The 26,585-nt window shown below is 42.5% G+C and overlaps 1 protein-coding gene across 1 annotated transcript in view; it reads right to left on the reverse strand.

Annotated features, from left to right (window-relative positions):
- TNRC18 (trinucleotide repeat containing 18) overlaps positions 1-26,585 on the reverse strand; it is a 183,419-nt gene that overhangs the window by 91,930 nt on the left and 64,904 nt on the right. Inside the window, 1 exon segment of the mRNA XM_068126273.2 lies at positions 6,947-7,176. Coding sequence (XP_067982374.2) covers positions 6,947-7,176 — 230 coding nt within the window.

Below are 26,585 nucleotides of genomic sequence, written 5' to 3' on the forward strand. Positions count from 1 at the left end.
AGTAGGTAAAAATTTATCGGGTCGGGACGCCCCGAGGGTAGAGAAGGGTGCAATGTTGCGAATATGGAATTTGGCCTCCATATCCGCTTGTAAATATTCCCCTATTTTCTCCGATACTCCCCAACTCTCCCTTACCCCATTCCCTAGTCCCATTGTCTGTAAACAACACCCATTAGAGCCGATCTTCCCCTTCATCCCCCCATTAAATGTCGTGCCCAGGTCCCCCGCACCACACGTAGACAATTATAGGACATCTTGCTAGTTATTCTTAATCTATGTCAGTTAAGGACTTGTTTCCATTAATTATGACTCTTCGTTGCACCAGAATGTGATGATATGGCACCAGTAGGAGTTTAGGACCTTCCCATACCTCCCCGCACCTCTTCCCATCATCTCAAGCTCCAACAACAACCACAACAACAGCGGCTTTGCGTCCTCACTCCGGCTCGGTTGGCCGCCATTGAACATGTGCTCGACGGGGTTACCCAGAAGGGGGCTCCCTGTCGGCCCCTCGTCAAGGGCGGAACCGGTAACCCCCGCACCCAATGAGAAGCCATGGGCCGATGCCATATGGGGCGGAGCTAACGAGCGAGGGCGTGACTCCCCGCCGGATATACGCGGCCCCGCGCCGGACGTGACGTTAGAGATGCGCCCCGAGCTTGGAAGGACAAGACGCCACCCTCCCGAGCGCTGAGCGACCTCCCCGGCATCTCCACCAAAGTCGCGACCCACAAGCGCTGTGATACCTTCACGCATCTCTGGACACCACCGTACGTGATCCTGCCCTGAGCACAGGTGCACCTGGAGCGATCGCTACCCGCTTTCCTGGCCATCAAACCCCGTGTGAGTGAGCCTTGTCCCGCGTTTACCTGTCGTCTGTCCGGGGATAATATAAGTGTGTTTAAGTGCCCACCTTCCTATGTTTCCCTCTTGTCCCTGTAATCTAAACCTTCCGCAATTGTAATAACAACCTTTGAGAACCGAAACCCTGGTGTCGTATTGTGTCATTATAACCCAGCCGGGTGTCTTCTCTTTCCTATTGAGCCAGCGTAGCGCGATTAGTCAACATTCGGGCACAATCGGGTAACTTGTACGGATACGGCGGCCATCCCGCTCGGCCCACCATACCATCAAAGTCGTATCTGTAACAATATATATATATATATATATATATATATATATATGCAGGTGTACCCTGTTCTAATCCTGTTGGCATTTGAAGAAATCAATTTTTTTTTTCCATAAAACACTTCCCTCGCCCTACTAAGGAACGGGGTCGGTTATCATTAATAACTGGGCATTTTGACCTGTTGCTTTGCTGATGGGTTTTATCAAAAGACAACACATTGTACTTTTTATGCCTCCACCGACGAATTCCTCAGAGGCATTATGTTTTCGGGTTGTCCGTCCGTACGGGCTAAACCTCATTTTTCTGAGCAACCATATGTCCGATTGAGATGAAACTTTCATGGTAGGAGTGACACCCATGCAGAATGTTTTTATGACAATTGTGATGTCATGGGTTACGTGGTATGGCAGCCATTTTGGATTAAAAACAAATAATTGAAAAGCATTTTCTCGGAAACCACTGAATGTAAAAATTTGAAACTTGGCACATTGTCAAGTACTCCCAATGGGGAACAAAAGCACGAGTGGTATAAGCAGCCAAAAATGTTTTCATCGAATTCCTTATCCTAAAAATCTAAAATTGCACGCACATGATCTGACACATTTGTATTTAAATATTAAATTTATGACATCATAGGTCACATGGTTTGGTAGCCATATTGGATTTAACTTAAAACCTCAAAAAAACATCTTCTCCCAAACAACCAAATCGATTGACTCGAAACTTTACGTGTGTCATTGACTAGGCATGGCGATTAAAAGATGATCACAAAAACATCATTGGTCACATGGTGTGGCAGCCATATTGGATTGAAGGAAAATATTAAATAATTATATCTCTGCAACCGCTCACCCTATCGATGCAAAATTCTTCAAATATCATCTAACAGCACTGTTGCATATAGTTTGAAAATGATGATGCCGTATTTCATGTGGTTTGGCAGCCATCTTGGATTGAAAAACAAACCTTTTTTTTTTTTGTATACAACATCGAGGCTCATGTAAGAGCTAAACTTATAAGCTATAAACTATAATTATCTATCTATCAATCTATATATATAATTCTATTACATATATATATATATATATATATATATATATTATATCTAATTCTCAATAATAATCTATATTACTATAATTATTAATATCATGTAAGAGCTATAAACTAACTTTATCCGATCAACACGAAACTTCACAAATGTGATTCCCTACCCATACATATGCAGATTGTACATTTTTTAAGGTCATATGTCATGTGGTATGGCAGCCATATTAGCTTGAAAGCCAATATTTAAAAAAAATCCCTTCTCTGAAACTGCTTCACCGATAGATGTGAAACCTACCATGGCTGGTGAAAATGTGATACTTGAAAACAGCTGAAGGGATTTAAATTCAAACTTGTTTATTTTAGGACAGTGAATGATGGCATCTACCCATTGTGGAACTATGTGGAAGCATATTGGCGACACAGTCGCATTGTTCTAGTTTATACTTGGGCTAAGACTCGTAGTAGAGCTGAAACACACACACACACACACACACACACGGACATACTGACGAGACAAACGTAACACAGCCACTGAGATTGGGGAAAGTGCCATCACTACCGTCACTTCCAGGGATACTCTGGGTACCAGCGACGTCATAACAATTTTGCCGCTTTTCTCACCGTACTCAGTGGAGCATTTCCTCCTCTCCATGAATGCCAATCGATGGAGATTGTCCGTGCTCTATCCTTTTCAAGCAAGGAAGCAGCACGTACCATTTTTACGTCTTTGGTATGACTTGAACTGGTTCAAACCGGATGGGTGTTTTTTTAGGAGACACCATCTCCTTGCTGAATGGCCGTTGGCTCCCTATGGGAGCTCATCCGCCCTTTCCCAGGTGTTATTTTTGGTCCTGGCAGGTTGTCACAATCACCCTCCCCACGAGCAAAGCCAGTGAGGTGGTGTCGGTTTAGTCGCCGACAACCCTACCATGCGGCAGGTAGCACTGGGTTACATGCCACTAGTGGCAGTCCCAAAAGACTGACCTGACCAAACAACAAATTGAGACCAAAAACTATACTTCACAAACATTCTGCTCTATCCACTCTATAATTTTCCTGAGGTCATCTTCCATCTGCTTGGAAGTCCGTTAATATCACCTTCATCAACCAACCTTGCTGCTTATATATGGTTCTAGCAAAAATCAAATCCGCTTCATTGAAAGCCCACGTGGTGTATGGACGCCATCTTGAAAAAACGTGACACCTCTATATCTCCCAAACTGCTGAATGGAAAAAATTGAAACATGGCTCATTGTCAAGTACTCCCCATGGGGAATAAGATATGTTAATGATGATGTCATTGGTGCCTTCATTATGACGTCATAATTCGACAAGTACAACACTTATCCGATCATTATGAAAAAAAAAATCTCAGCAAATGTTGGTCTGATGGACACGAAATTTTCACCATAGGATCGCCTCCTCTCAGTGGAATATTTATATGATAATCATGACATCATAGGTCATGTGGTACAGGCACCATTTTGGAAAAACGGAAAAAAGTTGCACCTCTATCTCCAAAACCGCTCGATGGAAAAAAAATTGAAACGTGGCTCATTGTAAAGAACTCCATATGGGGAATAGGTGTTGTTAATGATGACGTCATTGGTGCCATAATTATGATGTCATAATTCGACAGGGACAATGCGTAGTCTGATCAGTTTGAAATTTATTGAGCGTGATCTATGCAACAATTATATTAGAGAATATACATTTATGATGTCATCGCTCACGTGGTCTGGCAGCCATATTGGATCAAAGTTTTTAAAACGTTCAAAAACAAAATAGTTAGCTCGAACCAAGTTGACTGTGCAGTGTAAATATTCTATGAATACCATCTAGTTCTCACACAGATTTCAATATCACCGTAATGCATATTATCAAGTGGGTTAAACTTTCTTTACATAATAAGATGATTTGTAATACCGGATACCACTGGGTGGTGCAATACGATATGCATTTACATAGGGAGTATTGGGGTCTCTCCCCCACATTTAACTCCCTCCCACAGATATGCTACCCAGACAGAAACCATACTTGGGATACTCTTAAGCAACATGCAAAATTTGGTTGGATTTGGTTCACTCGTGTTTTAGTTTTTGAAGCACATGTAAATACCATATACAAATTCACTTTTATTGTATAGATACAGTATATGTTTATGAATTAAACTGCCTAGCTCGATGAAGCAGCAAGGCACAGAGTGCGTCCCATATCACCTATAGCTGCACGAACTGTGAGCAACATTGGTCGTCCATCACACGAGAACATTGTCTCTGCCCTGCTGTACACCAGATCGGATGCAGAGACCTGGAGAGGGGCATGATAATTTTTATTTGGGCCGTCCCACAGGAAGGGATGGCCCAGACGATGGCATGCTCACAGAAACGGACAGCCATTGAGCCAAAGTTTCCAAAGGGCTGCAACCGTGCCTGATCACAGCAGTTCTCAGTGCAGTTTGAGTCCAGATAGAGTTCTGTTCTAGTTATGATTCTGGTTTTGGAGTTGGAACTTCACAACCAGAACAACAATATATATTTTTTTTTTTTTTTACATACATACATACATACATACATACATACATACATACATACATACATACATATACGTCTCCATTGCTGGCCATGCATGGCTGTGTCAGGAGGGCATTGCCTTGCATTGCCTTCGCACCTCTTCACTTCTGTGCCCCGAGCTACACTGCATCCACAACCATCGCCACACTGCAGCCACAACTGTCACCACCCATGTTTTCCAGCAGTTTCATGCAAGTCTGGTAATTGGCGCCGTGATTGGGTTTGGCTTTATTTATATTCTGTCCATAAATTTGCATGTCCCACATCCCTAACTGTGTCCGTTGACTGCCAGATTTGTGCCGTACTCATATATTGTCCAGTCTATCCGTTTCTCTGTATTTCATTGTAAACAAACACAATTTTGACCATAATAAGCATTTTTCCACCTCATGCCTATGCGTTGGGCCAACTAGTTCAGACTCATTTGGGTGATCCTTGGGGAATATAAATATTCAGTGAACGCAGTAACATAAACGCGGTTTCGGGATTTGTGGATCGGCTCAGAGAAGTCTGTGTTAACATACCCCTCTGATGCGACACCTGGTGATATATATATATATATATATATATATATATATATATATATATATATACAGTCGTGGCCAAAAATATTGACACCTTGGCACTTTTTTCAAATAACTCTCTAAAATAAAACTCTAAAATTTTGGCAGTTTTTCTCTAAAATAAGTTGAAATTGCCAAAAGTATTTGGTCTCCACAATTCTTTATTTCATTGTTAATATTACAGAACCTTTGTTTTTGATTCAGAACTTAATATATCGTTTTAAATCAGAAAAGAAAAAGAAATGGCATTGACAAAATTATTGACACCCTAAACTTAATATTTGGTAGCACGGCCTTTGGACAAAATAACTGCAGCCAAACGCTTCTTATAACCATAAATGAGCTTCCTACGACTCTCCACTGGCAGTTTGGCCCACTCTTCTTGTGCAAACTGCTCCAGTTCTCCAAGATTTGAAGGGTGCCTTCTCCCAACTGCTGTTTTCAGATCTCCCCAAGGTGTTCAATGGGATTTATGTCTGGACTCATTGCTGGCCACTTTAGAACAGTCCAGCGTTTTGTCTTGAACCATTCCTGGGTGCTTTTTGAAGTGTGTTTGGGGTCATTACAGTGCCATGGGCCTTAAACTTCCTGATAACATTGCATATGGTGGCGACACAGGAAAATCAATGTCTCTGGAGATGGACTTGTAGTCTTCAGATTGTCCGTGCTTGGATTCAATCTTGTGTCTGACCTCCTCAGACAATTCTCTGGTTTTCTTGCTTTTCGCCATACTCATTGTGGTACACACAGTGACACAAAACAACAGTATGAATCCTTTTCTATATTCAAACTGGTTGAATGAGTGGTTTTTATATTACAGGTATCTGCAACTCACCACAGGTGAGTTCAGTTCCAAAGCAAAGGTGAATCACCTGCTTGAAATCTAATTATTTCTAACAACTTCTAAAAGGTGCCAATAATATTGTCGGGGCCATTTTAGTATTTCTATGTGGAATAAGCATGGATTTAGTAATTTTTTCAGCTCTTTTTGTTTTGTTCCACTGCAAACCAAAGAAATACATATGTGGATACCAAAATATTTTTTAATTTCAACAATTTTCTGGAAGAAATGGTGCATTATTTGAAAAAGGTGCAAGGGTGCCAATATTTTTTGCTACGACTGTGTGTATATAATTATATATATATATATATATATATATATATATATATATATACGCACACATACATACAGTATACTATATGTATGGGAAAATATATCACATCACCAAATTGAGAGTATGGAGTCACAATAATTGAAACAGTTCCTTTGTTGTCAGGGACATAGAAGGCATAAACATATCACACAGTAAACCGAGCGCACATTGACTCAAGATGACTTTTTTTTTCTCCTCATCAAAAGAATAGATCGAGACTGAAAGTATGTCATTAAAAGATGCATCAAGCATTCTCGAGGATCTATGCGTATCAATATAATATGTTCTATGTTCATATAAGGAACAAACTAGAACATCTTATTGTAAATAAATAATCATGACTGAGCAGTGCCAGATTATAGTTCGAGAATCAAAATAAGCAGCTGAGCATTTGTTTCCACACTCTGGTGTCGATCCACACCATGGGTAATTCTGTAACTTAAAAGGCATCAGAATATTTCTTATACATAGTCAACTCACCGTAATATGGTGATGCAGGCCACATGGTCGACGGGCTGCAAGCCCGAGTGAGCCACCCATGCCCGGGCATGTGTGGTGCCTGTGGTGCTGGGTCAGGCACCCATTGCCCCGTTGGGGGCACAGATAAAAGACGACCAGCACCTGCCAGGCTGGACTTTATGTCCACACCTGCAGGACTCCCATGATGTGTGGCTCCAAGGCGAGAAAGGTCTGTAAGGTCCCGACCATCTCTGGGAAATGGAATTTTGGGTCAGTGTAGAAATAGAGAGAATTGCTTACATTCATTTTCAATGCAAAATACAGCTTGTTCTTGTCAGCTAACCAACTCATACACATACACCACGTTTTGTCATAATCCACCCATACCTTTTTGAAATATCAGGCTATATATCGTTTTGGCCCTATCTCTCAATGTTGAAGAACATTAAAAAAAAAATTTAATCCCGTATCTGGATCCGGATCTGGATCTTTAAAAAAAACTAATCAATTTGGCCTTGTCACACACCCAACCTGTCCACCAAGTTTCGTCCGAATCAGTCCACAACATTTTGAGGTATCGTGCTCTATATCGTTTTTTGGCCCTATCTCCCAATGATGAACAATGAACTTAAAAAACGATTGTATCCGGATCCGTATCCATATCTTCACAAAAATCGATTAAAATTGTCCTTTTCACACACCCAACATGTCCACCAAATATCCGCTGAATCCGTCCTCAACTTTTTGAAATAACCTATCCTGCTAACAGACACACAGACAGACAGCGGTGAAAACATAGCACCTGCCACCAAATGTTTAAAATGCTACATACAATTCCCCTTAGGAGTTGCTGTATTTGGTGATTTTAAAGAGAGATGAATGAAAACACAGAAAACAGGAGAGGAAAGCATATTTAGACTTGTTTGGAAGAAAACACTGGTTTGAAATGCAAATTCGGGCGGTTTATTTGCCCCCATTTTATTTTATACTTCTGCGCAAATATTGCATCTTCTCGTGATGTGTGCTTGCGGGGGTGCATGTTTGGCAAACGCGTTTTGATCCAAACACGGGAATCTTCGTCCTACCATGTTGCGATTTCCATAGTTGCTAGCAAAATACAATGCTCTATTTATACATCTTCCAAAACCCGTTCACAAAAACGTGCCACGAAGCAAACGTAGAAGCCAGGCCCTCGTGGAGAGCTCTGAAAACACAGCTTGTGTTAATAACCACAGAGACCACAACCATTTCCAGTACGTGTACACGACAAAAGAAAAGAGCAAAAATTCCCAATGAACCCAAGAATGGAGGACAACCGAAGACAGGACCTTAGCCTGTTGCAATGTTATCGAGTTTATCCTTGTAGCTTTGATAAGCTTTCCACAAAACAACTGTTTCACTGTCCCTAATAGTCCATCTGACCAGACGCACTAAAGAGATGTGAGACACAGATTAAACTTCGATGATTAAACCTTGAGACACAGGTGCAAACTCTGCACAATCGAGCAATTTTGTCAATGAAATAAATTTGGATTTCCTTGCTTTTAATAATGACCTATCAATGAAAATGATCTATGGATACACGATCGGGAAATTTGAATGTCCACATCGTAGTCACAGACAACGTGGCTTTGTTTGCATAATGTGGGAAGTATTTGCGTAAAGTTTAATGAAACTACCGCTTTTTACATCCTGTTTAATCAACACACACACACACACACACACACCACCCATTCATGCACACACACACATACACACACACACACACACACACACACACACACACACACACACACACACACATTCACAAACACACCCATTCATACACACACACACACACACACACACACACATTCACAAACACACAGATTCATGCACACACACACACACACATTCACAAACACACCCATTCATGCACACACACACACACACACACACACACATTCATGCACACACACACACATTCATACACAAACATGTGGGCGTATGCACATACACAAACTCATATACACACACCCATTTGCACACGCAAATAAACACATTCAGACACAAGCACGAGGGTGCATGCACATACACACATAGGCACAACCATTCATGCACACACAAACACACACCCATTCATGCACAAGTGCACACACACACATGCAAACACAAACATGTTGGCACATGCACATACACATACTAAACATGTTGGCACATGCACATACACATACTCATTCATGCACACGAACGCACACACACACACACACACACACACACACACACACACACACACACACACACACACACACACACAATCATGTGGATGCATGAACATACACCCTCCTCTTCCACCCCACTCAGCCCCCCCCACCCTCCCCCACACACACACATGTGAGTGCATGCACATACACATAGACACACACACACACACACACACACACACACACACACACACACACACACACACACGAATAAATGACTCGAGGCTTTGATTGCAATATTTGCACACAAAGAAGCCTGTCATAAAGACCATGCATTGTAAAAATAACCTTTGTAACTCAACGGGAGAAATAAATTATAAAAACCTTTGGAATATTTGGTATAAACACAGTGTAGATTGATAACTTTGTCAATGTTTTGAGCAATAACACATGGTGTGATTAACAGGGTGCTTTACCTGATGGTATTGTGAGGTCGTCTTGATGCACTTGTTTGTTTTATGCTATTGTGATCTCATAAGATGATGCCATGGCACAATTATCGTTGATGGGCGTTGCTGATGCAACGCTAAATATCACAATGATATCTTGCGATGATAAGAATAACGTACATCATGTTATACTCACTCGTTGCTTGCTCACATGATTAAGCACACCGAACACTGCGAACAGCATTCTCCATCAAATGCAACGTTACTTGCTGCAATCTATTTATTATGTATGCAAGAAAGGTGGTGAGGGGTGGAGGGTCATTTCACAGAATAGAAAATGGAGATGGGGAGGGAATACGTTGTGAGACGATAGGAATTTAATGCGTGGAGAGAAAGGAGGATCGTATGGGATGTACATGAAGACCAGGTGAAGGGTGAGAGTGGGTTATGATTCAATATTTTTTCCTGCTTGTGTGGGATTCCAATGTCTACACCAACATTTATTAAAACTCCATTTTTTTCTAAAAAAAATAAATAAATATATATACATATATTTTAAATAAATACTTACTTTGTTAGTATTCCCATCTGAGCACTCGACTCATGATTCTGGGGCTCGAGGTTCAAATCCAAATAAATTAATGACAAAGAACTGTGACGTCCCATAATTCCCTTGCCCTGCTTGTGACGTGTAAAACCTCCTATACGACCCTTAGATCACTGTAATGCAAAGATGCGTCTACCTGTCACTCCTTGGGATGACGCGAAAAGATAAATACCACAGGTAAGAGGAGAAAAGGGCAATGTTCCATGATGACATTGAAAAAATACACCATAACATGCATGTGGATGCTATTAATGTAAAGTTGGATGCCCAGTCCCTTCTAAATCACCGAACAACAAAATAAATGCAAAGGACAAAGCAATTTCTTTGGTGGAGTTAATAAATCTTTGGAAAAGGTGGGAAGGATTTCTTTCTGTTTTTGTTAGCTCTGCTACCAAAAGAGGATGGAGGACATGTTTCACACCTGTTCGTCTGTCTATCTGTGAGTGGGATATCTCAAAAGGTTATGGACGGATTCGCACGAGACTTGGTGGACAAGTTGGGTGTGTGACAAAGACGAATTGACTCGATTTTGGTGAAGATCTGGATCCAAATCCGGATATGAATTTTTTGACTTCATAATTGAGAGGTGGGACCACAAACAAGATAAAACACGATATCTCAAAAACTTATGGATTGATTCGGATGAATCTTGGTGGATGAGTTTGGTCGGTGACGAGGATGAATTGATTCGATTTTGGTTCAGATCTGGATACAGATCCGGCCTATTAGTGGGATACAAAACATAAACTAACTGTTCAGCTTGGCGGAGGTACGCACTCTACTAAGTGCCATTCTAGTCATACCTGTTGCCACCCATGGAGTTTATCAACAGGTGACAGGCATCAATGGTAAGTGTTTACAATGGGAGTATTCTTTCAACACAATTGTAAGATTGTAAAGTTATTTGTCAAATAATAAATAATAAATTGCATAATCTGCTCCAATTGAATTAAGATGGATTGAATTAATGATCGGCCACGTGTGGACTCCACAAGGGGTACGCACGGTCCGTGCAGTTGGGCTATCTTTCCAGTAACTGATTGATTGGCTGCTTAAGGCTTCTATCAAGCAATACTATCTCTCTGATGTACCATACTCTTCACAGAGCGTCTGTGCTGCCAAAGCAGCTTCATTAACAAGCGTTATACTAGATGGTTTGCCATTGCCTTCACAGCAGCAGTTAGCAGAGTTTGGCCAGGATGCAGGCAATAGCTCACCTACTCTTTGTTAAGGACACTGTGGGGTCTTTGACCTCCACCAACAAATACCGGTAGACAGGATAGTCAACCGAGGGACTGCACACACACATTGATGAACCACCCTGCCCACCCTGCCTGTGAAACACTGGGATTACAATTTATAGCTGGGCCAGGATTTGAACCCAGGCTATATGGCTTAGATGTGAGTGTGCGTACATACATCTAGGCCATCCTCCCAGGAGCAAGACAATACTATCTCCAATGAAAAAGAAAGAGGTGAACGCCTCCACCATTAACTCTCTGAGTTAAAAATGGAGAACTGCTCCATGTATATGTCAAGAAAACAAAGACATGCAGCAGTTCCACAAATCACAGAAATGTTCAAGAGTGGCATGAACCCAACTCACCTACATAGCTGGAAAAGGTCAAAGGTTATCTGACCGTGTAAAGTTTCAATCGATATCAATAAAAACGACAAGTTCTTTTATTTACTTGGTTGTCCGAGCATAGCCACGAGTGTCGGAATAAATGATCATTTTACGCATTCTGAATGGTCAACCATTTATAATCATGTCTGATGTCCAATGCTCTCTCGGCATTTCTGTAGGACCGCTGTTAAAGTGTTGGAGGTGTAAAGCTCGAGTTGTCAACATCACCGTTAGCATCGGTCACAGTTTTAAATAAAAATACCTTCCATTGATGAAACAAGACAAGTAACTATAATTGTCTTCGGTGGTTGGATTAAATTCAACAGGAAGGCCACAAACAAAATCCTGACATCAAGATAAGTAACTAAATATTTGGTCGAGCGTTAATAGTACTGGAGGTTATAATAAGGCAATAACTCATCTACTCTTCGATGAAGACTATTTCGACGAAGTGTATTTTTAAAGTCCCCCAACTAATGCTAACAGATGGGATATCCAGCTTAATGTTGATCTAAGAGATGGCACACCTTGTGATGCGACACCCTGCCAGTACCAATTCGACAGTTTATAGTCAGGCCATGAATTGAACCCAGGCTCGTCAGTTCAAAGGTAAGTATGGTACCTTTCCACAATCCTGCCGATTACACAACTGCAATGCATTCAGCAAGTTTGCGAACATACGCAGTTAAACAGGTGATTCTGTTGAACCCATTACACAATGGTGCTGCAATTTTATACAAATACACAGTATTTCTCTGAATGAAATGGGATTATTTTGGCCTAATCACCAAATGTAGCAACGAGAACGGCACTCAGTAGAGAGCATACCTCCGCCAGGTGAACAGTTTACGTTTTGTATCCTAGAATAGACGAGAAAATCACAATACAGAATCACATTTAATCAAAATCATTTGTCCACAACTTTTTGAGATATCCTGCTATATATAGTTTTTGGCCCTATCGCCCAATGGTGAAGAATCACTTCCAAAATTCTACTAGCCGGATCTGTATCCGGATCTTCACCAAAATTGAAACGATTCTTCCTCGTCACAAACACAACCTGTCCACCAAGTTTCGTCCAAATGCGTCCACAACTTTTTGAGATATCCTGTTTTGTATCGTTTTTGGCCCGATCTCCCAATGGTGAAAAATCGCTTTAAAAATTCTAGTAGCCGGATCCGAATCCAGATCTTCACCAAAATCTAATCATTTCGTCCTTGTCACATACGCTACCTCTTTGTCAAGTTTCGTCCAAATCCATCGACAACTTTTTGAGATACCCTGCTCACAAACAAACAGACAGACGGACGGACGGACGGACGGGGGTGAAAACATAATCTCTGGCCACTTTCTTGTCCACAAGTACAACGGTTTATTTTCGTACAATAAAGGACAATTAAATGTGGAACAGCACTGACTATGGTTAATTTTATAACTTTTTCTGTTTATGTTCTCGGTATGACAGCTTTCCCTGGAGGATAATGCATTTATGTTGCACCATAGACGAAGGTAGGCCAAGATGACCCAGTCGGGATCAGTTCTTTTACTCATCAAATTCAACACATTTGAATTCGCCTGCTTTGCTGCAGCCATCTGGCATGGATGTTCATGATACTGAACATGTAAACAGGACTGAGGGGGGTAAACGCGGAAGGGGGTGGTGGGCATCCTAACCTATCTTACTTTCCACCTAATAAGATCTCAATGTATTTTAAGTTCCATGAGTATAAATCACCCCAAGCGCATCGCCCACACGGAAGCTTTACCACCCACGGAAATATGATCACGAGTTGTGTCCTCATAAAGGTCCTAAAGGGTATCGTTTTTCGACCTGCTACCCCTGCCCTCCAAAACACTTGGCATTTGTCAAAACCCAAAGGAAATGAATACCGTTATTTTGTGTTATTTAAATTCCGCTGTTCCCTATGCATACCATGATGTTAGAGGAGTTATAGAAACATCAATTGTTCAAGTGATATTTATCGCTGAAATATTTCAACTAACTTGACAGGTGTCGAACAGTGATGCAAGTGTCAATGCTTTCTGAAATGGCAATTCACAATGCAACTTTTTTCCAGCTGCCAGCTACCACTACAGCACAGCTTGACACGAGGCCTTAACGAGACTTTTACATGAAAATTCACAAGATAACCTGCAGGCATGGCTGCCATCCCGCAGGCGAGGGTGCCCCTGAACTGCCTTCGAAACCTTTTCTGCCAGTGAAAAAGAGTATCGTGAGACTCTGACCCTGGGAGTGTGAAGAGGGAGCTGAACAAGTGTTTAACCTGGATTGTACAGGCCCTGTGGGAGCGGAAAAAGATAGGGAGGGAATAGAGAGGGAGGATGGTTTGAGTTTCCTTCATTCAATTTGTCGCTAAGCCGTTCTGGCATTTACGCCAAAATAACATGTCGCTGGTGCCAGCTCAAGATCTGACCGGGTGAGCGGTCTGTGGACATTACCGCAGTCAAATAATGACCCAAGGAGGGAATGAAAAAAAATCGGTAGAATGTAGACTTATTGATCGATCTCCTTTCCTATCCCATTAGAGTTTTGATTGGAAAAGAGTTTTGTTACAAACGCAATGTTCATCTGCAAGAGAATTTGCACACGCATGTGCTTTTGCATTGGCCCGTCGTGTAAAGTAAAACCGCAAGGTCCTTTTTCTAAAAATAAAAAAGAACACTCCAAAACAACACCCACATGAGATTGAGATGCGATGGGTATATCTGTGCAACCTTCGGACAGACCGTGAACCACGGCAGTTTTTGCCTGCTTTTATGATGTAACTGCATTGCACTGAACATTGGCCTGATGTGACAATCTCATATTAGGACTCAAGGCAAAGGTTTGTATCTGTCCTTGCAACTGCAGAGCCAAGCTCGCCTTTGGCGAAACAACAATAGCAACGCATAGCTAGACCTTACAACAGTGTGGGAGTCCAACAATTAACAAGCATGAATAAAGTTCAGATGTGAGCAGTCCAGAACACGCAGAGGTGCAATCATATCCTCCAGGTCGACTTTTGTTTGTTTTTCAGTGGCATAACATGCTCATAGAAGGGTGACCTTTGCACGGCAGAGCTTCTAATCTCGTGGCATATTTGAGGAGGCACCTACATGGCAAAAACACTTCAGAAGCCCATAGTATTGGCATCACATGATCAGAGCTCAAAAATTAATTGCAGGTGTGTAGAAGAGCCCAAAGAGGGTTCATGCTGATGGATTTTCCAAACAGAGAACTCGGGTGCTTCAAATCCATAAAAGGTGTCCAGCATGCGGGAAGCAGAGCATGAGCAGATGGTGTGCTTTGTTCTTGCCGAGAGCATGGCACCTCATTTGCATGGTGGTGATTGTGCCTGTCTCAACCTTATCAGAAATGCACCGGTCACATGGTTCCTTCAGGTCTGTTTGAAGGTGAATCCCTGGGGCATACGACCACGTCTTGCTTCTCATCTCTGCAGGTCTCATCCCTCCTCTTTGCACGACGTTTCCAAAGCATCTGGCTCCTTGGCTAGGCTTCTATCTTTTTTCCTGGCCTTGAGCCTGCGATGCAGGCTTAAAGCACTCAGAAATATGTATGTATGTGTGTGTGTGTGTGTATATATATATATATATATATATATATATATATATATATATATATATATATATATATATATATATATATATATATATACATACAGTACATACATACATATTTATAGACACATACATATATTTCTTTACTCCTTATACGTTTCCAAAACCATGGACCAATTTCCCTGAAATTTTCTCGACCACATTATTTAACATGTGAAGGTAAAGATTACAATAAAAACTTTCAATTATTAATCAAATTGATATAAAAACATGAAACAACAGTGCTTTAGCCAATCGAGCATTGTACGACAGGTGCCCGTCTCAGTTGCAAGAGGGGAGGTGGAGAGGGGGGTGAGGAGGAGGGGGGTGAGGAAGAGGGGGGGGTGGGGGGGGGGGAGGATGGCTTCAAATGATATTTCTGTCCGGAATCGAAACAATTGCATTATAATACTTGTATTCCATTAACGGGACTTTCCTTTGGGTTTTGACATGCACAATGGAAATTAATACTCAGATGGTCTACAGTCTATGCAGGACAACGCAGTGCAACAAGGGGTTGGCCGCTTCTGTACAACCTTAAGCAAGGAAACGAGGAGGCCATTGTTTGTTTTTTTGCATACAAAGTCGAGACTCATGAAACAGCTAACACATAAAACACAAAAACAAAGAGAGACTCATGAAACATAAAATAAAGGGAGCAGGAGACAAGAGGGGGAGAGAGAGGGAAGCACAACAACAGTAGAAAACAGGGACATCGGTAGATCTGTGGAAGTGAGAGGGCTGGGGGATGGAGGGGGAGGGTGGGAGCGGTAGGGGGTACATGGTAACAAACAAATGGATACTACTAGGACTTTCACGAAAGAAATTTGGCCCATCATTGCCGCCATATTACACGACTGAATTAATTTTGCTCCTGCTGTAAACAACAATCTTTTTGTTTTCCTAATGTCTGAATAACCCAACTTTGATCCTGCGAGCCAATTTGTGTTATATATATATATATATATATATATATATATATATATATATATATATATATATATATATATATATATATATATATATATATATACATATACACACATATATATATATATATATATGTATGTAACATCCATAATGACACACTGCTAGATGGATCCTCCAGAGCTTGGCAGGCAATGTGGATATACGTGGCGATGATGACATGACATTCGCTCATTCAGTTGGAGCAACAAATTACAGATACTAATTAGTTACTCCCAACCGCATCCAGGTCGACTCCATATAATGAGTTTATACCAGAGATAATGTTACCATGTGGCAGGCTGTGCTTATCGCTCCCAGTAAGGTGCAGCAGTAGCTGTATGGGACACCTTGCTGTCGGTTCCCCACTGATGGTATGAAGTCGCATAATGACTGATATATGACCGAAAGGTTTTCAGTCACAAGTGTATGGAAGGCTCACTACGTTGCCCTGATGAAGCCCCAACAAGGGTGAAACCAGGTCGGCAACTGTGAGTTTTGCATAGACGTGTGACAGTATCTGAATTTAACATCCATAATGACGCACTGCTTGATGGCTCCTTCGGATCCTGGCAGGCAATGCGGACATGCGTGGCGATGACGTCATGACGTTCGCTCATTAGGTTGGAGCACCAAATTACAGATACTAATATATACAGACTTGGCATTTAATATGGAATATTTTTTTTCTGGGGGTGAACTTACTTTTCAAGATGTCTTAGAACTAAAAGTTCATTGGAATTATGTTGAAATTATTCTAGATTTTGTTAACGTGACCTTTACAAGAAACAAAAACCACATTTGACATTTCGAAACAAATAAATTGATCCTTGAAAGTGATGTAAACTGATATCGAACTCAATTCATGGACAGTACTGTGTTAAACTTCTGTACATTTTCCAGAAGTATCTCTTTATTTTGCACATTAGCCCAAATTTTTTTTAACAAAAACAAAAGTTAAATTACGACTGGCATTACGGACAGTAAAATTACAGTTCAGTACTTCGTGTAACCCCCACGAGCATTCAGGGGAGCACGTACACATTGAGGCATGCTGTTCACGAGATTTGCCACGGTTTGGTCAGGAATCGCTTGCCATGCAGTGACAATAGCCTGCTACAATTCACACACAGAGGTCGGCTGCTGGTCCAAGTGGTCGATTTGACACGTTAATTCTGCCCACAAGTTCTCTATAGGATTCATATCCGGGGACATGGCAGGCCACTCCATATGCTCTACACCACTGTCAGCAAGAAAGTGTTGGATCATGCGAGCACGATGAGGCCGTGCATTGTCATCTTGGAAGACAAAGTTTCCTCGAAAGGCTGCACGAGCAAATGGAAGCAATGTTTCTTCCAGAATGGCACTGTACTTGAACTGGTTCAGGTTTCCATTCAGAACAACCAGGTCAGTTTTGCCCCCTGCATGAAAAGCAGCCCAAACGGTCACCCCACCACCTGCAGCTTGGACTCTTGGCACTATACAATCTTTGTTGTAGGCTTCATGCACTTGTCTGTGCACTCGGACACGGCCATCTTGACGATAGACCGGAAATCTAGACTCGTCACTGAAGATCACGTGATTCCAGTGTCCTGGCTGCCATTGATGGTGCTCTCTGGCCCACTGCAATCGGCGCTGGCGGTGTTGTCTGGTCAGGCGTGGCTTTCTCAGGGGACGCCTGGCACGATAGCCTGCTTGAACCAGTCGTTGGTTGAATAGCCTTCTGGATACAGGCGCATTTGTCAGTTGCTGCCACTCACCCCCAAGCCGATTAGCTGACTTGGTACGGCCATTGCGGACTAACCGGTGCAGCTGGCGATCATCCCTCCTTGTGGTTCTGTGGGGACGTCCTGGCCTCGGTATTGGAGTAGGGACACCCCTCTGAGCATTTCGTTTCAGGATCTTTGACACCTGACCTTGAGTGATGCTATACTGCCGAGCAACAGCACGCTGTTTCATGCCGTAATTTCGTAAAGCCACCACTCCATGACAAACAGCATTGTCGAGTTGACGGACCATCTCCAGAGGAAGCGGCAATAACTTTTGCAGACGTGCAGCAGTTGTTTTCCACTAATACAGAACGCAACAACCCTTGTATACCCGACTGTGAAGCCAATCATCAAATGCACCTGTCTGTACATTTTGCCACGCCACCTGTGATATAATCCTGTTGTTGACTTCTTGCTGCGACAGACAATCAGTGACATGGTTCTTTTAACAAATAAATCACCAAAGTGTAAAAGAAACTCACCAGATTGATATACTGAGTTAAGAAAGTAAACCCAAGTCAAGAAAAAAAAATATTCCATATTAAATGCCAAGTCTGTATATATACACTTATACATGAAAACATATTCCATTTTTCAATGCAAAACAGGATGCTAACAACTCACACCATCCTGTGATTCATAATCTGCCGAGCTTGTTGAAAATTCCACTTTGTGGGCTTCAAGCCACAAAAGACTGCATATAACATGACCAAAATCGATGTCATTTATCGAATATTTTTTCTCACCTGTGATATTTCGCTTGCAGATCACAAGCCTTAGAACCATCAATTACATCTGGTAATTGATGGACACCGAGTTGCAGTAAAGCGACTAAGGTAGAACCGATACCCTTTGTTTTCCAGTTCGTTCCAACCGCTTCAGCCAAGAGCATTGAAGCAGACAGCAAAATATTCGCAAATGTGAAGTCAAGTGTAATTAAATGGGTTCATAATGCAACAAAATGAGACAAAATGTTCAGTTTACGTTATGGTTATATAGCCAGAGCAAGGACTGCATTGGGGCTAGAGAGAAAGCTGCATTTACACACAAACTGTAATTACAGGTAATAACATGTAGTTAAACATGCTCCTCAACTGAAAACAAAATTACCTACTTTATTTCTCAATGAAAGTATGCAATTACTTTGTTTTCTGTCACCAAAGCTACGCAGCAATTGAAGCTGTGTTACTAATTATTGCATGCGCAGCCTCGGAATTCATCCCTTGCCGTTATGCAATTAACTTCCCTCAGCAAGCCAATCTCTTCATTCCACGCTGGCCAAATAAAATAAATTACTAACTTAATCTGGTAACAGGACAGCTTTCCTTTGATGCAGAAGTATCAAGAAAGTGATCTGAATAATAACAATATTAATAATAATAAAAATTATTGTTATTCTTAACCTTATTATGTAATTCTTCTCACACCGTCAGAAACCTTATTGCCTCTGAGCTGTTACCTTTGTGTCAAGACTTCATCATCAGCCATATTCTGGGAGATCAAGAAGTTGTAAAATGGAAGATGTTCTTGAGTGTATGGCCTTTTGTTGAGTGTGGATGCTGATTGTGATATCTGATTCTTTGAAGAAACCTTTCAATTTATTGGATAGGACTCCATGGACACATGACAATTAGTACTACTTTTTGTGTTGTCGCTATTTCCATTTTCATGGGTTGGTATTTGCAGATGTTTCCATTTTCTTTTCTTTCCAGATGTCCATTAAATTGACAAGGAATGTAAATGATGGTAATGTTTTGTGGGTTTGATCCTAAGGGTTGTAGATGCGTCGGATGTTAAGTTTTCTGGTTTCCTAAATCTTATTCAACGGCAAGCTGAAGTACCAAAGGATCTTCACTTAGTGATTTTCTACAACATTGAGGATCACGATTGTGTTCTCACCAATGTAATCCCCGAGACAGGGGCCTTTTTCATTTTAATACAACATTGAGGTTCATGGAAGAGTTCATCGAGGAGTATTGGTTATAAAGGTCCTAATGAAGAGCATAGCCACTCATTATGGCTTTCCAAATGCATACGTCCCCTGTGTCAGTGTGCCAGGTATGGACACCCAATTATTTGTTTGGACACACAATCTGTATCACAGTTATCATTTTTTTATCACTTTCATTTCTTGTTATTATTATTACCCTGTGCTCGCAAAACAAAAAGGAGTGTTAAGCAATTGGTTCACTTTGTCTCTGTCTGTCTGTCCATCCACAAATGTCAGTTTATGATCGATAAACAAAGTCATTTCAATTGAGTGTTGTATTTTGAACAGGAATCAGAACAGGAATCAGAAAATGGACATGTAGTTTAGCAGCACTTTGGCTCTGAATTTTAAAGCGTCCTAAACTGGAATCCTAGAGGCTTCTGAAGCGTAATTCAAAAGGATTATATAGGTTAATTAAAATGGGCTCCAAAGGGTAATTCTAAAGGGTTCTACAGGGTATTTCTAATGGATTATAAAGGGTAATTCTAGTGGGTTGTAAAGGGTAATGCTAATGGATTCTAAAGGGTAATTCTAAAGGGTTCTACAGGGTAATTCTAATGGATTCTAAAGGGTAATTCTAATGGGTTCTAAAAGGTCATTCAAATGGGTTCTAAAGGGTAATTATAAAGGGTTCTAAAGGGTAGGGTAATTCTAAAGGGTTCAAAAGTGTAATTCTAATGGGTTCTAAAGGGTAATTCTAATGGGTTCTAAAGGGTAATTATAAGGGTTCTAAAGGGTAATTCTAATGAGTTCGAAAGGATAGGGTAATTCTAAAAGGTTCTAAAGTGTAATTCTAATGGGTTCTAAAGGGTAATTATAAGGGTTCTAAAGGGTAATTCTAATGAGTTTGAAAGGATAGGGTAATTCTAAAAGGTTCTAAAGTGTAATTCTAATGGGTTCCAAAGGATAATTCTAATGGATTCTAAAGGGTAATTCTAATGGGTTCTAAAGGATAATTATAATGGGTTCTAAAGGGTAATTCTAGTGGGTTGTAAAAGGTAATTCCAGGGTAATTCTAAAGGGTAATTCTAAAGCATTCTAAAGGGTAGTTATAAAGGGTTCTAGAGGGTAGTTCTAATGGATTCTAAAGGGTAATTGTAATGGGTACTAAAAGGTAATTATAATGGGTTCTAAAGGGTAAATCTAATGGGTTCTAAAGGGTAATTCTACTGGGTTCTAAAGGGTAATTCTAATGGGATCCAAAGGGTAATTCTAGTGGGTTATAAACGTAATTCCAGGGTAATTCTACAGGGCAATTCTAAAGCGTTCTAAAGGGTAGTTCTAAAGGGTTATAAAGGGTAGTTCTACAGGGTTCTAAAGGGTAATTCTAAGTGGTTCTAAAGGGTGATTCTAAAGGTTTACAAAGGGCAATTCTAAGGGGTTTCGTTCAAGTCTAGGCTTTGCCTATTTCATATTACAAATGCCAAATTGAACCACTTCCTTTGGACACAGGTGCGATTTTTTAATCTGTCTGCCTGGCTGGCTGGCAATCCAGCAAAATTTAAAATCATTCCAAACAGTAAACGTTCTAATTTTAAGGACATCATAAAGGACACAAAAACGACAGGCACGAAGAACTAATGTAATAGTGGGGGGGCCAATGTAGCAGATTGAAATGCCCGGTGAAATTGCTTGTTAATTTTTGGACACTGGTTGGGCTGTCTTTAGGGATGATATAAGTTCTAGAAAAAATATGTCTCCAATTGTTTCAAGTTCTTTATGGCGGCCATTTTGGATTTTCAAAATGGCGGATGTCGAAAACGTAAAATTCCATTATCTTGGCTTCTAAATGACCTAGAGTTTCGATTCTGGTGTCCAGTTGTACATTTTTGGGGATAGAGAATTGAATGAAACCTTCTTTAATAACCTACAAGGGATAAAAATAGGTTTTTATGGCACAGCCGAACCAGTGTCCAAAATCTAACTTAATGCACATCTATCTTAATTGTTATTTGTTACTTGTATGTTCCAGATTCGTGACCCTGAGCTATGATGGAGCCAAAAAGCAAGAAAACCAAGAAAGAAACTGATTTCACACTTTGCATTCAGTGCCAGGATCCCCAAGGTGCACTAGTGACTGAGCCAGCACTGGGCTCATATGCAAAGTTTCTCCAGTTCATCCAGGAGAGGGCACGATATGGTGATGCCGACTTCAAACAGATCAGCGAACGATTAAGCTGTTTCACTGCCACTGACTTGAGGAACAATAAAGCAAAGTGGCACCGGGCATGTTATGGATCTACATGCAACACTGCTCACCTGGAGCGTGCTAGAGTTCGCCACCAGAAAGCCTGCGAACATGGCGACACCCAGCATCTTCATAAGAGGTGTGGACGTCCTTCTTCTGCACCTGCCGCTGCAAGTACCTCAGGTTCTACGCAAGACGAGACTCTTCGCTTCACACGTTCATCATCAACTCCATTCAACAGAGACCTTTGTTTCTTCTGTCAAGAGGTCACTAAGGAAAGTGTACATGTTGTATGCACGTTCAACGCAGGTAAACAGCTGAAGAAAGCTGTTGAAGAAGGCAGCAACCACAAGTGGAAAGTTCAGCTGAGTGCTGCCATCAGTGCACATGATGCTCATGCGATCGACGTCAAGTATCATCTCCCATGCTGGGTGCAGAATGTCCAACGTGCTCCCAAGAGTGGGACATCAAGTGATGACAAAGAACACATACTGCAAGAAACTAATGTTATCAAAATAGCCGCAGACATTGAGTTTGTCAGCCTTGTTCGCTCTCTACTCCAAGCTGGTGAAATTCTCAACATGTCTGACCTGAAGTCGGTTTACTCCAGGATTCTTGACAATAATGGTGTGCACAATGTCCCATCACCTACTACCCAAGGCATGAAGGAGAAAATCAACTCTCACATTGATGACGTTCACTTCATGAAACCAAAACGTCGAAACGAGTCAGACTGTGTATTCTCCACTGCTGTGCGTGATGCAGCTGTCGAAGATGCAATGACGAAGACAAATGAAAAAAACATCGAACAACTGTTTGAGAGTGCCTCTGTTCTCCGCAGTGCCATTGCTTGTCAGAACAAGCACCCATGGCAATTTGAAGGAGAAATGAACACTGATGATGCTGAAAAGCATGTACCCAAAGTACTCTATGCTTTCCTCCGCTGGCTACTGGAAGGACCAGCCACGAGCATTGAGCCAGAGACTATGCGCTCAGCCACTATTCATCGAGATGTTATAACCATCAGTCAGAACATCATGTACGGCTACAAGTCAAAACGCCAAGTCATGTACAAGCCCAAAGAGCCAGATGCACCATTCCGCCATCGCTTAGAATGGCCACAGCAGCTTGCCGTTGCCATTGTAGTCCATCAGTCCACCAGAAACAAGAAGCTTCTGGATTTCCTGCATGGGTTCGGTCTGTCTGTTGATTATAGTCGGATCTTGCGGTTGGAGACACAGCTGGCCAACTCAGTCATAGAGTCTACGACAGAACAGGGTGTATACTTTCCAAGAACCATGCGCATAGGGACGTTTGTCTTCTTTGCAGTGGACAACAGTGACTTCAATGAAGACACACCTGATGGGAAGCGGACACTCCATGCTACAGCCTGGGCACTCTACCAACGACGGGAACATGCACCCTCCACAGATGAACATAGAACACTGACACTACATGACCGAAAGGCCAGACACCGCTCACTCAAGGTTCTGACTGCTCCAGACTTTGTTCCTTGCCAAGCACCAAACAAACAATCTGCCACAGGTACCACGTATAGCTTCAAGACACGGTCAAACCCAGATGTCACCAAGCCGTACTCTGCGACGGACACAGTGTGGCTACTTTCACGCACAATCATGCGAACAGCTGAAGCTGAGGACGTACAAGACGACATCATCCCACCAGATGACCAGCTGCAAGCTGCAGAACCCCAGCATGCTGACCCTGTTGGGTCACTCGTCCACGATCCAAAACAACCACCTGGCAGTAGGATCAAGCATCACGATATCCCAACTTGGACAGCCTACAACTCACTGCTCTCCTCTTTGAAGCCTCTGACAGAGGTCAACGCCCTGCCATTGGTAGCAGCACCAGCCCATGAATGGCAAACACTGATAACAGTCTTGAAACAGACACAGCAAATCAACTGCATGGTCATGGGTCCCGATAGGAAGACAGTGATCACCTTAGACATGGCCCTGTATGAGCGAGCCAAACAGCTGGAGATGACCAGAGATGACTGCAAAGGCAAGTGGGTACTGCGACTAGGGGAGATGCACACTGTGATGGCTGCACTGAGGGCTGCTGGGAATGCCATAGAGGACAGTGGTCTTGACGAGGCTTGGTCTGAGGCTGATATCTATGGCCCAACAACGACCAGACAAATACTGGAAGCCAAGCACATGAAGAGGGCTTTGGAGGCCCACATCACCACTGTCCAAGCCCTCTTCGACCTCTATGTGGACGAATTCTTCCAAGAGCATCCCCATCTGAGGGGCCCATGTACCCAGTCAGCACAACAGGTTGCCCAGAGCTGTCATCTACACAACCGAGAGGAGATGACAAGCGCGCAGAACAACATGCTAGCTGTCCTCGAGTCAAACGAAGTCCTGGAGGCCATGGCAAAGTTTGATGAGAGGAAAGAAGCCAAGAGTCCACTGTTCAAGTTTGTGCGACGCTACATGCGGATGATAATGCTGATATACACATTCATCCGTGCCACCCATGATGGACAATTTGAGCTTCACCTGTCTTCACTGGATCAGATGTGCATATACTTCTTTGCACATGACAAACAGAAATATGCCAGGCTGACTCCCCGGTACCTTGCAGAGATGAAGGCCCTGAAGATGACAGATCCAGGGATCTACCAAGAGTTCATGGATGGGAACTTCAGTGTCCATAAGAATGAAATCCCCTTCTGTGCTGTAGGTGTGGACCATGCACTGGAGCACATCAACAGGATCATGAAGGTGACAGGGGGTATTGTGGGCATTACCCAGAATGCCAGTGCCCGCGAAAGGTTCTTTCTGACAGCACCAGAGCTGAGTAGGCTTGCTGAAGAAGCCCGTCAGATGGCTGGCTCACAATCAGCTACACGCAAGGAGCACCACGACCTATCAACCACAGTCTGGGCTCGGCAGGAAGACAGCATTCGTCGACTGAAGAATGTGATCAGAGAGTCCATGAATCCCATGACGCATGAGGGTGAAGACCTGACGACTATCATCACCAAGGTGGTGATGCCAGCTGAAGTACAGAAGGATGTCTGCAACCAAGATGAGATTGGTCAGAAAGCGTATAACACGTTTGTTGCAGAGCGCATCAACACAAATGAAATCAACCTTTGGGCCAGAATGGGAAAGGTCAAACTGAAGATGTGGAAGAGTGCCAGGAAAGCTGTGAAGCACAAACTGGCAGACAAGGTTGTAGAGCTGAAAGACGACAGGTCACTGTTTGCGCGCATGCTGATCGTGGCCCGCTCACGACCAGAGATCAACTTGAAGGATGCCATAGGTCAATATGAATTCACCGCGCTTCCACGAACCCTCTTTGCAATGGCTGGGACACTACTACCATGCACAGACAAAAGCAAGCTCATGGGCATCCTAGAAGATCTACCCAAGAAGTCAACTGGCACTGGTCAGCAGCCAGACGACGACAATCCTGAACATACTCCACCCCCTCCCAAGAAGGTGACTGTCATAGACGGCATGGCATTAGTGCAAGCAATGGGTAAGCCACAATGGGTCAAAACATGTGCCCAGTGGGCTGGCCATTTCAATGCAACACTGGACTGCAAGACCAACGGGTATGATGAAGTCCACCTCGTGTTTGACCGATATGATCTGCCAAATTCACTGAAAGAGGCCACACGGGAGAGGCGCCAAGGTGGCAAGCCGCCCACTGCTTACCACGTTCAAGACAGCACCCCGATTGGGAAACTGACAGCAAAACAGTTCCTGTCGCACACCAACACCAAAGATGAGCTAACTGTCTATCTGGCAAAGAAAGCTCTGTCACTTTGAGGGGACTACCAAGGTCTTCATCGTCACTTCAAGGCAGGATGTCTTCTCCAACTGCATGGATGTACAGCATCTCCGTAGCTCCCAGGAGGAGGCTGATACGAGGATCTTTCTTCACAGTCTAGATGCCGTCCGAAGAGGTGCAACACAGCTGTACATTCAGTCACCTGATACTGATGTATTCATCCTAGCACTCCACCGGTACCATGAACTATGCAAAGACACATACTTCATCACGGGTGTGGGGAACAAGAAGAGGCAAATCTCACTGGAACCAATAGTACATGAACTTGGTGTCAGGAAGGCTGCAGCCCTACCAGGATTCCATGCATTCACGGGAGCAGACCAGACTGGTCGGTTTGCCGGCAAGGGAAAGCTCACATGTTGGCAAGCCCTCAATAGGTGCTCTGTTGAGGTGGTATCTGCGTTTCATGACCTTGGGGCCTCTGAGGAGCTG

Source organism: Myxine glutinosa, chromosome 10 (assembly GCF_964187855.1).
Source record: "Myxine glutinosa chromosome 10, kmMyxGlut1.1, whole genome shotgun sequence".
Classification (NCBI taxonomy): domain Eukaryota; kingdom Metazoa; phylum Chordata; class Myxini; order Myxiniformes; family Myxinidae; genus Myxine; species Myxine glutinosa.